Consider the following 14,113-nt stretch of genomic DNA (forward strand, 5'->3'; position numbering starts at 1 on the left):
GTGGGCCAACTTTCGTCGCGATTCAACGATTTGTGTAAAAGCATTTCAAAGCTACAAGAATCGCGTTCGCTGTTGGCCCATCTCGTGATCGCGCTTGCATTGAGAAAGTAAAGTAAAAAAGACATGGAAAAAGAAAAAAAGATTAGAGAGAAACGAGTTCGGAAATTTTTATAAATATCAATGAGAAAGAATTGATCGTTTGCAAAATTGTTATATTTTTACACAGAGTATCGGTCTGTATGTAATACGCACGTGTTGACAATGATGTAGAAAAATGAAAAGAGCGAGGTGGTGCAGGGCTGGCACTTGGTGGAAACAGTGTGAAAGTGAACATAGCTGTGTGTTAATTTCAGCAGCGGTGAGCTCGCCTCGTATGTGGTGGATAGCACTGGCCGCATGTTTACACCAAGGTACGTGCACACCGCACATCTTTACCATCTCATCAACGACCCTCAAATCAACGGACTGAGCGTAGAAGCGAGGGAGAGAGAGAGAGGGAGAGAAAGAAAGAAAGAGAGAGAGAGAGAGAGAGAGTCAGAGAGGAAAAGAAAAGATAATAAACAACGTAACGAAAATTGTAGAGCAATTAAAGAGAGAAGAGGAAGAAGAGCAAAATCAGATACCTATATTCATTATATACATAGAATTACATTATTTGCATTGCACATCTTCTTCTTCACACCTTTTCGTGCATTATTATATTCATATACAATTCTCCAGTCTGTTCACTTGAATGTCGTTGTTAACCGTTCTCCAATTCTTTCTTTTTCGTTTTCCGTAATTTTCTTTATTTATTTATATATATATATACATATATATATATATATATATGTATATTTTTTAATAACAATTATAATTGCCATTCACATCGGCAGTATCAAATTATTGGTACCCAGATTTTTCAACCATGATTCATTCTCGATTCTTGCTCTCCGCGAGAGATGAAGAGTTGACTTTTAATCCGGAAAAAATTATCTACATTAGCATGGTAGAAATAAGACTAAAAATAAGAAAAAGTTGCGTTTTTCTTCTCAGTTTAAAAATAACCAGTGAAAATTAATATGTATCCCAGCTTGCTGTGTAGTGTAATCAACGGCTTTGGTATCAACTGCGTTATGCGCGACATGACGAACGAATTCTCTATTCTATACTTGAGTCCTGTTTCAACACGGGGTTAATTATCAAGGCGCGTGTACAAGACTAAAAAAAATAAAAATACCCACGGTTCATATTGCACAAAACTTCTGAAACGTTTCCGAAGGAACGGGTTGGGAGTATAGAAATCGTTCTCCCTGGAATGTAGATCGAGTTTAACCAAAGTTCGAAAGAATACAATACATGCAGCGGTATCTCCTTCGGTTTCCGTACGTCGTTGTACTTCTGAAATTCAAATCGATAAAATCCAATCCATGTGTAACGCATCGAATTGTATTATATACGGCGCGACTCGAGTTGTTGCACAGTTCGAAAAGGGGTTAAACCTCCGGGTGGTGGGGTGCAAAGTGTTCCGTCGGGTCGGATAGAGGGAAGAGAAATACTGGACAGGATCACGAGGAGTAAAAAAGAGCTGGAACGAGTATGGATATTGCCGCGTTTGATTTCTGAGGCATGCTTACACCCTAAATAACGTGGAGATATTATCAATAACCATGCTTCAAGCCTGCGGGATTCGTGTGAGAAGTATTCGTTGAACCTCTTTTCGAGTAGCTGTGCAGGCTTCTATTTACGGATGAAATGGGGAGCCCTTTTTATATTCCATTTTCGCCTCACCTTTTTCCGCAACACTTGTAAATTGCGAGAAAACAAGCCGACTTTTTTATACTCCGCAATCACTGTCAGGATTAGAAACACAAGTGAGGGGAACGAGAAACGGAGAATCAGAGGAAGGGTTGATCCCGAAATTCGAAGCAAAGCCGTGTTTGCAAATTATCATTTGTAATTAGCGGGTCAATTTTTCGATGTTTTGTTTTTCCAATTTTTTTCTTATATCTTTACTTTTATTTTTCGTCCACATATTTTGTTCATTTGTCAGTTTCGATCAATCGATTAGTCCGTGGTTATTATATTAATTGCTAGCAACACCCTGTGCAAGGGATGATATCAACCGACTTATGAATTCAACGCTGTGCGCTTCGTTGTGTTGCAGAGGTTTTGGCTTCATCACGTTCGCGGATCCAGCCAGCGTCGACAAAGTTTTGGCTCAAGGCACTCACGAACTCGACGGCAAAAAGGTGAGTACATCGTATTGAAAAATATACTCTCACGTCCCTTTCGTCCCTTCTCTTCCCCTCCCAACTAATAATTGTAATGAAAAGATCGATGGTCAACCTTCGATCGTGATAAATCATTTCCCTCGCGCTTACGTGTACAATATCTGATTGTAAGTCGGTCGACGGATCATCGCGATGGAATTTAAATTGGTATTTTAAACATGAGAGTCCAAGGAACGAGCCTTCGACCCCTTAACGGCCAGGCCTCTTTCCCATTAAAAAAAATCATTTTTCTCAAACAAAATGTTTAAACATCACACTTCTTGAAAATAGAATTTTTCAATTTTCATACCCAAATAAAAAGTTTTTCAAATAAAATTATTCTTTGAACACTCTCTTTAAAGTGCCTGTTACTATTTCTCGAATTATTTCCGAACTTTCAGATTGAAATTGAAGAAGATATTAAAAAAAAAAAGATACAGCTTCTTCACCCGTGTAGATAATATGCCACAACGGCAGTTTAAGGGTTAAATAACGGGTAAAGATCTGTACGCGTTAATGAGCCTGAATTTAGGGACAAAAATTGAAAACGAATTTGCGGGACGTCCGCTAAGTGGGAGAAAAGGGGGGCTTGTGAAAGACGTTTGAGCGAAGTGAGGACAAGACGGCCGTTTATATTGAGAGAAACTGGCACGCGTAACGCTTATTAGAATACCGTAATTAGGCTTACTTAGCTATGTCTTGGAAATTCACGTCCTCTCGTTATTGCGTTATTACACGATGCCAAACCGGGGCTGAACGCCTATACCACTTCGGCAATTCCGGTTGACCAATTCCTTTCTGAGTAAGCGGTTTCCGACGCCAACCCGTGACTCCTCTCCATCCCTGTATATGTATATTGTACATATATACCTCTGTACACATATTTATTCAAGCCGGAATCCGCGCTGGCAATTATTATTATCGCGGTCCCTTTTCTTCCACCCTGCTGCAGCTCCTATCCGCGGTTATTGTCTTGCTTCGCTGTCGAGAGCCACCATCCGCGGTTTGTGATAAGCTAATTATTTTCATCGAATTATAGGGCTGCCCGAGTTTCAGGGCACGGTGAGTCTTAATATTTTTAAATGAAAAGTTCGAGGACCCCAAAACTACGATTGGGAATTTGTTATAAATCGTCTCTATAATACATTTTTCATCAACTTGAAATAATCCCCTGGGCCGTTTTTTTTATTTCTTAAAAATTCGTCAAAATTGCTATGTATAATAACTTAAACGCTAAATAAGCTGGTTCATTCTTATGATACGAGTTTGAATAAATATTTAAGTAAGTTAAAGTACTTGCAAATCATTATTGTAATAGTAACATGAATATTTTATTCAAGTATTTTTCAACAATCACTAAAAACTAGCCATATTTATAAAATTAATAAAATAATTTTTTTTTTGAAAAAGAAATTTTTATTTGAAAAAAGTTACTTATTCAAACTCGTATAATAAGGATGAACCAGCTTATTTAGCGTTTAAGTTATTATACATAGCAATTTTGACGAATTTTTAAGAAATAAAAAAAACGGCCCAGGGGATTATTTCAAGTTAATGAAAAATGTATTATAGAGACGATTTATAACAAATTCCCAATCGTAGCTTTGGGGTCCTCGAACTTTTCATTTAAAAATATTAAGGCTCACCGTGAGGGAAGAGGGACGAACATTCGCTCTTGGATTGAAATTCCCATCGCTTGCACTGGTACGGGGGAAAAAATCCGTGTGTTCGAGTTTACGTGCTCTCTAAATTTGAGTTCCCAGTTGCAAGTACTTTTATCACTGGAAAAAAACCAGTTCGTATACACTAACGGTTCACTGATATTTCACCGATTTACAGTGTAATATATACACTGATTTTCTCCAGTGGTATAGCTATATAATTGGTTCACATTTATAAAGTAAGATTTGCAGGATTTCATCGACTTCCATTTAACGTTTGATTCATTTTGTTCATCTCTGCGTTTTTTTTTATCTATACCTTCTTGTATTTTTTTTTTCTTGTCTATCGCGGATTGTTAACATTTCGTGTCAATTTCTGACTGCTGAACTGGTCATCGTTGAGTTATTCAATTAGTAACGGAACGGTGGTTTCAGAACCGAATCTTTTTTTTTTAGCCATGCATTTTTCGAAGCTTAGTCGCTTCGAAGCGACGTCGAGAAAACGTGAGAAAGAGAGGGAGAGAGAGAGAGAAAGAAAGAGGAAGAAATAAAAATAAAGCAGAAGCGAAGAAGAAAAAGAAGAAGTATAAGAGCTTGGCGGGAGGCAAATAACGGCGGGTTGTCGCGTTATACGGGGAGTATAAGAACCGAGAAAATAAAGTCAAAGGAGGAAGCCTGCGTTCTCCACCACCACCACCACCCCCCCCCCCCCCTCTCCCCTTTAAACAACTTTCCAAATTAAATAAGGGAGACTTAATTTTTCGAGCTGCAGGACGACGCCGTTTCTCTGGTGTGACGCGGTGCTTGCCTGCTGCTTGCCTACTGTTTGATGTTTGCTCAAGATCCGTTAAACGTCCGCCTCCTTGCATTCGCGAAGTAACCGGCTTTACTTATCCCCGTGAAAAATTAAAAATAAAAGAAAAGAAAACACAATTGAGAAAGAGCAAAAAAACTTTACCGACAAAGTACGGGAATCAAAATTAAGGCGTTTAGAAAAAAAAAAAAAAATCAAACAACAAATCGAAACAGAAATATCATTACCGTTTCATCGAGTCGACAGACACACGTGACATGACTCGTGGTGAAGTTTCCTGAATCTGCAGCTACAGAAGTCGATTTTTTAGCTCGCCAATTTTTGCTGATGGACCTTCTGCGGACGAACATGAAAAATTTAACGTTGCGGAAAGAGGAGGACAAGAAAAATAATCCCGCCGCTGTTTCGAACGACTTCGCCGGTTGCTCGAGCAGACGGTGATGAAAATTTCGAAAGCACGGTAGTAGATTAAAGAGTGAATTACTGGCGGGAAGGGGTAGCAGCGTAACGCAGAAAGAGAAAATAAAAAATTCATCTCAAACGCATTTCGTTCAAAGAACACGTTACCTGACACGTGTACATGTAGGTAATACAACATTTCTGAAGAGCAGCAGTTACAAGTAAGACGGACTACGATGGTATAGAATCGGAAGTAAAAAGCACCTGTACCTACGGGAAAAATGCGTGTATTACACTGACTACTGTAAGGTATAACAACAGAGAGAGAGAGAGAGAGAGAGAGAGAGAGAGAGAAGGGAAGAAGGGCTGCAGACGAGGTATATAGACGCGGTTTATATTTCAAATTTAAAAGCATTCGACAATGGACGCGCTTCTGGTATTGTTGACTCACTCGGTAAGAATAAGGCGCAAGAAGAAGGTTGGGGGGGGGGAGGTAGTGGGGGAAGGGCGAGGAAAGGGGGTTGACGGTGGTCGTGGTGAGTTCTGTAAGAGGGGCTGCAGACAATTTCCTCAAGGCTCAGTGGCTCGAGCCTCCATTTCTCTCTCTCTCTCTCTCTCTCTCCCTCGCGCGCGCGCTTCGTCTCGAAATAAATTATTTCTGTAGCACAGATGAGACGTAGTGTAGCGTAAGCGGCAATGCTTATTTTTCGGGCGGTTTGCGCGCGTCAACTCGACGCGGGTGGTACAGATATGTACAATATATATTATAATGCGGCCGGATTTCAAATGAATTCAAATAAAATCAATCGCGGAAAGTTTTTATTTTATTCTTTTCACTTCTTCCCTTTCCCCCGTCGTTGGTTTCTCCTCCCCCCCCCCCCCCCAAACCCCTCCCTACTTCTCTTCCCCTTTTTCATACTCTTTTTTCTTTCCACCCTCGGTGATGAGGGGTTGATATTAGGCTGCAGTGCAGGAAACCGAGGAGATTGAAAACTGGAAATCGATTTGGGGGTGGAAATTTGGCGAAAAAAAATTGATTTCACGCTTCGACGCCTCCGTCCTCCCTTCCTCCCTTCCAGAATTAGCCATGCCGCCATTCCGCTGCAAGCTCGCGGACATGGCGAGCTACACCTATACTATACCTATACATGTATATAAGGTATATTCCCCCCTCCCCTCCCCCAAGGAAACCTCGACACTCTCGTCGAGGCGGCGACGAGGCAGTCAACCGACTTTGCCGGGTAGGCCTTGCTTACATTGTTGACCTTATTCGCCATTAGGGGGCTCGCCTTACGGCCCCCGGAAGTCGGCCGGGAAGAAGGACAACAGACCGAGAGACGAAAAGTGCCTGCTTTTCCCCACAAATCGCGCACCGCCGGTCGGAAGGGTCGATTTCACCTACCTATGGCTAGTGTATATACTATACCTATATGTAATATAACTACGTATACCTACGCGCGACAAGAAGGGCGTCACGAACCTTTTCATCTAGACGCAAACGATATTCGTGTACGTTTATACGTGTACGCGTGCCTCAGATGTACAACAAGTGCACCCAATGCTTTTTCCCTCACATACAATCATATACAAAGTGGATTTATACCCATATCTGTACGTGCATATACATATACATATATATATATTATATATATATATACCTATACATGAATTCACATTGGGGTGTTTTTAAAAAGCACGCGGCGACACTCGACGGATTAAAATAAGGTCCCGTTTTCCACTTCCTTTAGCCCCGCGGTGGAAATTATTTCTTTCCAAACGAGATATACGCAATTATAAGGGAGGGGGGGGACGAGAGAGCAAGCGTTGATCCTTGGAAAATGAAAATCCACGCCGTGCTGCCGTTGCGTGTCTATGTATGAAAAAAAAAAAAAAAAAAAAGTTGTACGAAGCATGGTGTACATAAGTATAAACGGAGGAATTTATTTTCCCAGAGTTTTGAATACCATTTTTTAACGCCGGAACCTTTTTCGCCGCGGCTGCACGCTTATTAACCGAGTAAATTAAATGGGGTCGTCCGTCCACTTTTCTCCCCCCTCCCCCCCCCCCCCGCTCTCCCTCCTTCTTCGCCGCTGCCCGCTTTTGTTTTCTCGCAAACAAGACAGAAGTGAAAGAGTAAAAACAAAAAAAAAACAAAAAAATAATAAAAATGAAAAAGAAATTGAAAAAACAAAGAAAACAAAAATGATATCAAGTAAAAGACGAAATTTTTCGGCGTTAATAAAGGGCGCAAAAGTTTTAACGAAAGCGGGACTGGGGGCTCGGTTACGCTTCCGTAGTTACTCGGAGCATGCTCAAAGTACTATTAAGTAAAGGTATTAAATATCCCTTCTCCTTCTACCCTGCCGAAAAGTGTGTAAGCGAATCGGCCGGCTGCAGAACTGTGCGAGGTATAAACAACCCCTCTGTCCGGGATTATTAATTTTCACAAAATTTATATACGCTCTAAATTTATGATGAAAGTAATTCATAATCGATATACGCATATATATTATATTTAACAGACTGGAAAAACGATAATAATTCTTTCCGTACTGGCTGATAATTATTTTTTAAATGAAACACCTTGAGAAATCCATTCCAATATCACTCCGCTGTGTAAAGTTCTCGTCACTGCCGAGATATTCAAGGTTCAGTGAACAATTCTGAAACGAAATCAGTACTGGCAGCGGAATATCCGTGAGTTTTTGCAGAAATATCTGTCGTACGTATAACGCAAGCTTATGCAATAGTTGGGGGAAAATTCGGTGAAGGAAATAATTCCGTCAGAGTTTTGTAACAGACTTTTTTGAAACCGAACGTGACTCTGGAACCCGAAGGGACGGACGAAAATGACGCGGAAAAAGCTCAGCGAAGGCGGAAAGTAAACGTCGCGTATACGTCGACCCACTACGGGAGGGCAAAATCGACTCTGCGGTACGGAATATATCGGCAAAGGAATGCTACAGACATACATAAGTATATAAAGTATAGGGGAATAACAATAATGATTATGATGATAAAAACAACACCGGGCAGTCTCGCGGGTTCATCTTTTGTAAGGGGATGCGACGCGACGCCCGACTTTTCGGACTTTCCAGACTTTCGGTCTCTCCCGGCATTTCATTCGCTTGTTAGCCGGCTTCTTCTCCGTGTCGTCGGTGATTCTCTCCGCTTCTTTGGAGGCCATTCGTCGCTGTCCTCGAATCGGCAAAACAGCCTGCGGCTAAAACCGAAAATACGAAACTCGTTGCACGAGGACTGGATTCGTTGGATTCGCAGAAATTAATTGTACCTGAGATTCGCTTGTAATTGCGTGTCAAAGATTCCCGTATTTCACGGCTTAAGGAGGTTACAGTTGGCCCAAATTCTACGCTTCTTATCTTATCTTATGTATTGTTACGAGTTGTTCGTACATCGTAATATAGTTTCAAATTTTTATGTATTCTTAAGCTGCGAGGATCTTTTTGAAAATACTAGAATAAACAATGTTGATATATTTTGAACAAAGGCTTTTTCGACGTCGTTGCTTTGTTTCAAAATGCGCGACAATGGTCGAAAATATAGTAGATTCTTACGATTTCACTCTACGCGAACTAGTTTTTTTTTTTTTTTTGCAAAACTATTTTTGGCAACTGACTCGAAGAGATGCTTATTTATTTTTTTCTCAGGAGTCAACCAAACATCGCCGTTTGTCAATCATAATGAATGTGCAACTTCAATTTTGTAATGTTAAACAATGCCAAATTGATGAACAAAAAGGGTCTCGCAATCAGTAAATATACAGGAAATTGTCTTTTAAATAAAGTCAGACATCGTAGAGCGAAATCGAACGAATCTGGCAAATTTTCATAAATTTTGTTGATGCCTCTATCAAACTTTTGTTTACGATAACAATATTTGCTCTATTTTCGGAGATTAAAGAGGTTCTCGTAGTGAAGGAATATTCAATGTACCGACTATATTATCTGGTGGTAAAAAAAAAGTGTCGATTATTGACCAATCAGCCTCCTTGAGCCTTTTTCTCGCACCCTCAAACTCTGGGCCGGAGTTGCCTCTGGAACGGAAAACAACCCTTTCCCTTCCTCCTCCCTCTCCATCGCGACGTCTCCCATCAATCCTCATCGCCTTCCGGTAAGTCCTGAGTTACGTCTCCCGCGTTCCGCGACCCCCTCGGTGCCAGGTTTCTTCCACTTTTCGCGTTTTTGTTTCTTTTTCGCGATTCTCCCAGTTAGCTTCGCTGCGTCGTTAAAGTAAAAAAAACTCCTCAAAATAGGTATGATGTTGGATCGTTCAAGCTGTAACCCTCTTTAAAACCTTAGCCACGAAGTCACGATGTCCCTTTTCAATTCATCAATCCCAGCCTGTGTTCGTTTTAAATTCTCACTTTAACGTAACAGCTGACAAAAGCTCAAGGGTCAGGCAGGTGTACAGCAAGCTCACCTTTTACCCGGCTTATCGGAACCGCGGCTCAAACAAAGTGTAATATCCGGTAAACGTACGTATAAGTATACTCGGGCCGCTGCGCCCGATGGAACGGGCAGAATCGGCGTGCCCGAAGGGCTCGATAAAAAGCCACAAGTCAGCGAAAACTTATACGTCGAAGCCCGGAGCTTTATAAGGTAACGTGTAACTGCAGCCCCGATTTCCCGGCAAATACTAAATATTGATAAAGACGAGAGGAACCGGTTCATCTATCAAATCAAAAAGGCATTCCCTACACGGTTAGATAAACATACCATACCTATGCGTATGTATATGTATACGTACATACACTATTCCGGCTTGCTGTTTTTCTCTAACGCGAGTCGTTATTATTATTATTATATCATTGCCATTACTACCGCTATTATTTTCATCATTTTTCTTCTCCACCTCGCGATTTTTTTTCAGCGGCAAAAGAGAAACGCGGCAAGGTCCTGATATAAGTTTGATACAGTTTTTGTTTCCTTTCGATTTTTTTGATTTTTTTTTCATTCACTTCATCTTTTGCTTCCTCTTTTACTCTCTCTTTCACTCTCTTTCTCTACCTCGCTTTTTTTTCATTTCACCCCCGAGCTCGATACCGACTGGCTTTTCATTTATTCGACCGTTCGCGCAATCAAAACTCGCTCCGCGGATTCACGTCGTAAAAAGACGGGGAGGAGAGGAGAGCGGGGGACTCATGATACATCGCCAGGCCCCAGGGACGTTATACGTTCTTTTTATGAACCCCTGAATGGCGAATGCCTATGTACGTATATGTATGTACAACGTATACATGTATGTATGTCGCCCACCGACTATCTCAGACAAAAGACATTCTAATGGCTCTCTCCTCTCTGCATCTCTCTCCCTCGCTCTTTCCGTCTCAGCCCCGTTTTCACCAGAGGAATTCGAAACGTGTCTTTCAAGAAAACTTTCTCCAACTCCCCAGCACACACCGTTGCAACCCCCGGATTTAGCCACTTCTACGGTGTAAGACATCATAATATGTGTATTACACATACATATATATATATATATGTATACACGTATAATTCCACGCCCGCGGCGTCGTAGGGGAAAATACCAACCATCCCCTGCAACCTTGGCCGAGTTTCTCCGTCTTCTATCATCATCAATCGAAAAAGCCGGGGCTGGTTAATAGCCAATTACCAAAATTCGAGACTCCGTCATCACGCTCCGAGTAACATGTTACAATTCCGCGTTGTCCGTCCGTTTCTGCAAAGCAAGGGATCGCCGAGAGATTTCCGCAGTCGCAGAGCTTTTCTCTTCCTCTCGCTCTGCGTATACTATGTATATACCTCTCTCTCTCTCTCTCTCACTCACATTCTCCGGCGGCAATCCATTTTCAGATTAAACACGCGTAAAACTCAGCGGTGGTGCTGGTGGATCGCAGCTTCGTGCCGAAGCGGCAAGAAGATCCGAATATACCCAACGTAGACGGTTAGCGTAAAACGGAAAGCTGAAAGCGAGGGCGAAAAACCGGGACGGCAATGTAACGCGGATGGCGAGTGCCGTCCGCTTTTTATCCAGAAGCGCAAAGGAACCGGACGGATATTCGCAATAGGATCGTATCCTTCTTTCCGTATCCGCGACGATTTCGCCCATCCGCGGCGGGAAAAAAGCCCTGCAAGCTTTGTCCGTCGATGCTGCTCGAGCTGACGATCGAAACTTCCAACCGTCGGACTTTGACGCGTAATTTATAAAACGGTGCGGTGGAGAAAAAGCTGTAGAGCACGATCCGCGACGCGGTCCGAGTCGTAATTGCAAATGCAATCACTGCAGGGCAACCGAGGAACGCTTTTTATGCAGCATCGCAACGGAAACGTATTTTTCCTTCTTCGACTCGGGCGTTTGTTGGCCTGCTTCTCGATCCTTTTTTCCCCCTTCCTCGTTTTCGCGTTTGTGCGTTTTTTTTTTCTACTCGGCTCTGTATACTTTTTGATTACTTTTTTTTATACCTTTTTCCAAAATGTTTATCACATACTTTCTCCAGCTTTTCTCCCGCATCTCCGATCCGCGGCGACGGTCTCGCTAAACTAACGTATCTCATACGCCGACGCCTGATACAAAATTGAAATGATATACCTACCGGCGAGAGAGGTGAGCCGATTCTACCCGCCGCCGTTGCTGCTAGGCTGCTTTACTCGGATAAGATGAAACCAATTCCCGTAATGGCTCGTTTATTGAGAACCCGTATATACACGCATCCCCGGTTATAATTGACGGATGACTGCTACCTCGCACAATCTCGTGTACCAAACACCTATCGGGCAGATGTATCTTCGTCCGAGATACATGTGTGCGTATTACATGGTAATTAGGAGAAGGGCCGTAAAAATTACAACCCTCAAACTCGTTCGAGAACTTTTCCGAGTGATTTGCCATCACCGTTATTATTATATAGACTCTTTTCGCACATATTTCAATATACGTACAAATGCGATTATAGATGCGTAGAAATGGTTCGATAATTGATTAAAATTGAGGAAAAAATTTAGCAGACTGTGAACTGTAACAAGAATACGTCGCACCGATCATTTCTCCGGGTTTAAAGGGCAGTTTCGGCTTGTAGCTCGGGAGGGCGGCGGGGAATGTTGATATCGCCGTGCTTTTAAAAGTTTGCGAGAATCTCTGGGAAAAACAGGAGTTACAAGGAAAGTGGATAATTAAAGGGTGCCTCGCTGAGCAGACGGTGAGTTCCCACGAAGTAGTGGCGGCGGCTTAGCAGAGCTAGTCGGATGGGATTCGGACGGACGTTGAGGACGAGAACGAGGGTGAGCCGTGGAGGAGAGCGGCAGACACCCGCCCGGGGCCTTCGTACCGATTATCGAAGTCACTCGGCGGCGGCAGCGTCGGCTAATTGCACGCCGTGTTTCTCTCCTCGGCTCGATAATTTCGCCTGCCCCAGCCGCTGGAACCTGAAAACAAATCGGAGAAGAATTCCTCGTGATTTTCATTCACGCGCGAATCTGTTCAATATTATTTCCCCTAAACACGGGCACTTGTAACTGGGAATCAGCGAATTTTCACCCATTTCGAATTTAGAGAATGAGATAGGTGGCTGAAGTATTTTTTTTTTCTTCTTTTGAGCAAACAACTAGGTATACAAGGAGAGTTCTGGACTAAGATTCCTGCACCGACACAGTTACCGACACTCAGCCAAGACGAACCTTTTTTCGATAACGTTAGAGGGTCGGGGATATCCCCATTCTTGTTGACTTTATTGATCATCGGATCACTTAGTTAACCGATGTTATCGATCGTATGATAATTTTGACGCCCCACCCTTCTGGCAATTTTCTCCGACTCACCATAGTTTCAACCCTTACTCGGCAAAATTCCGAAGGATCGATAAAGTCAATCAGAGCCGTGATATCCGCCATCCACGAACATTCTCGAAAAGGCTTCGTGCCTTGGACAAGTTTCCGTGACTCTGTCGGTACAGCAATCAGTACCGAGAACTCTTCTGTAGTGTGACTGCTAAACATTGGCAATGATTCAATTAAACGATCGCTAAATTTCTCGTTTCTCCGCGACTTGGACGATGCAACCGATTCTTTTCCTTCGTTGCAGCTGCAGTGCTTCCGCGGTGAAATTGTGCAAACACACCAGCGCTTTGCCGTCTCGATCTCTAGGGGCGGCTCATTTACCCCGGCGAATTGGCATCCGGTAGGCGAAGTCCACGCGCTGTTTGCACAAACTCGGAAAGGGTAACTAGCCAACTAGCCGCTGCAATGTCTGACTGCCCGTTCTCTGCAGCAGAAACTGGACAACGACGCCCGAAGCGCGACAAAACAATTACGGGAACTCATAACTGCCCGACGCAGCAGTCTCGGCCCTGCGATGTCCGCCTTGTCGCCCTCTCCTCTCTCTCTCCTCATCTCGCCGTGCACTCTCGTCTCGCACCCCATGTCAAAGTGTCAGCGACAAACGGCTTCACCAGACCGAAGTCTAATCGCGGGAATTTTGCCGGCGAAACTCATCGCATCGAGTTTGAAAGAAGTGCAGATAAAAAAAGGAATAATCATCCCGCATTATTCCGTAGGGAGAATGCAGTTCCTGGATCTGTAATAACGCCGGATTAGATACGACTATCTTTTCCGGTTTCTCGCCAAAGAGTTCGCAACGTCAGCAACAGCGGGACAGCTGCTTCCTGTTTTCATCCATGATATTCCTCCTCTGCATGGTTCCAAAGATGACGATCACTGATTTTCACCCTCTCGAATCTTTGCGTTACCGGAGCCAATTCAGTCAGACGATGATTCGAACGGGTGGATGAAAAGAGGTCTCCTTAAAAGAAATCAAACTCAGATCAGGGATCGACGCGCGAAATCTCCTCGAGTCAAAACTCGAATATCTCGCGTAAAACTGCTTTCAATCTGGCTCTTACACGGCACCGTACGTGTGCGAACTTCTCTTCGCTTCGATTCTGCGAGAAGTGGATTTTTCCCATATAGGTATCGTACGTATACGTGTACACTGTACAGCTATAATACGCGACG

At 42.9% G+C, this 14,113-nt stretch overlaps 1 protein-coding gene across 15 annotated transcripts in view; it reads left to right on the forward strand.

Moving 5' to 3' along the window:
- LOC124305411 (RNA-binding protein Musashi homolog Rbp6) overlaps positions 1-14,113 on the forward strand; it is a 402,463-nt gene that overhangs the window by 211,046 nt on the left and 177,304 nt on the right. For 12 of the 15 annotated variants that reach the window (XR_006908374.1, XR_006908375.1, XM_046764807.1 and 9 more), the window contains exons 4-5: positions 354-410; positions 2,147-2,231. Coding sequence is in view for 13 of the 15 variants with exons in the window: in XM_046764807.1 (XP_046620763.1) it covers positions 354-410; positions 2,147-2,231 (142 nt within the window). In the remaining 2 variants the exon portion in view is untranslated. The remainder of the gene's footprint in view (positions 1-353; positions 411-2,146; positions 2,232-14,113) is intronic. The other 3 variants (XM_046764813.1, XM_046764820.1, XM_046764808.1) reach the window with 2 other exon arrangements.

The sequence above is a fragment of the Neodiprion virginianus genome, chromosome 5 (assembly GCF_021901495.1).
Source record: "Neodiprion virginianus isolate iyNeoVirg1 chromosome 5, iyNeoVirg1.1, whole genome shotgun sequence".
Classification (NCBI taxonomy): Eukaryota; Metazoa; Arthropoda; class Insecta; order Hymenoptera; family Diprionidae; genus Neodiprion; species Neodiprion virginianus.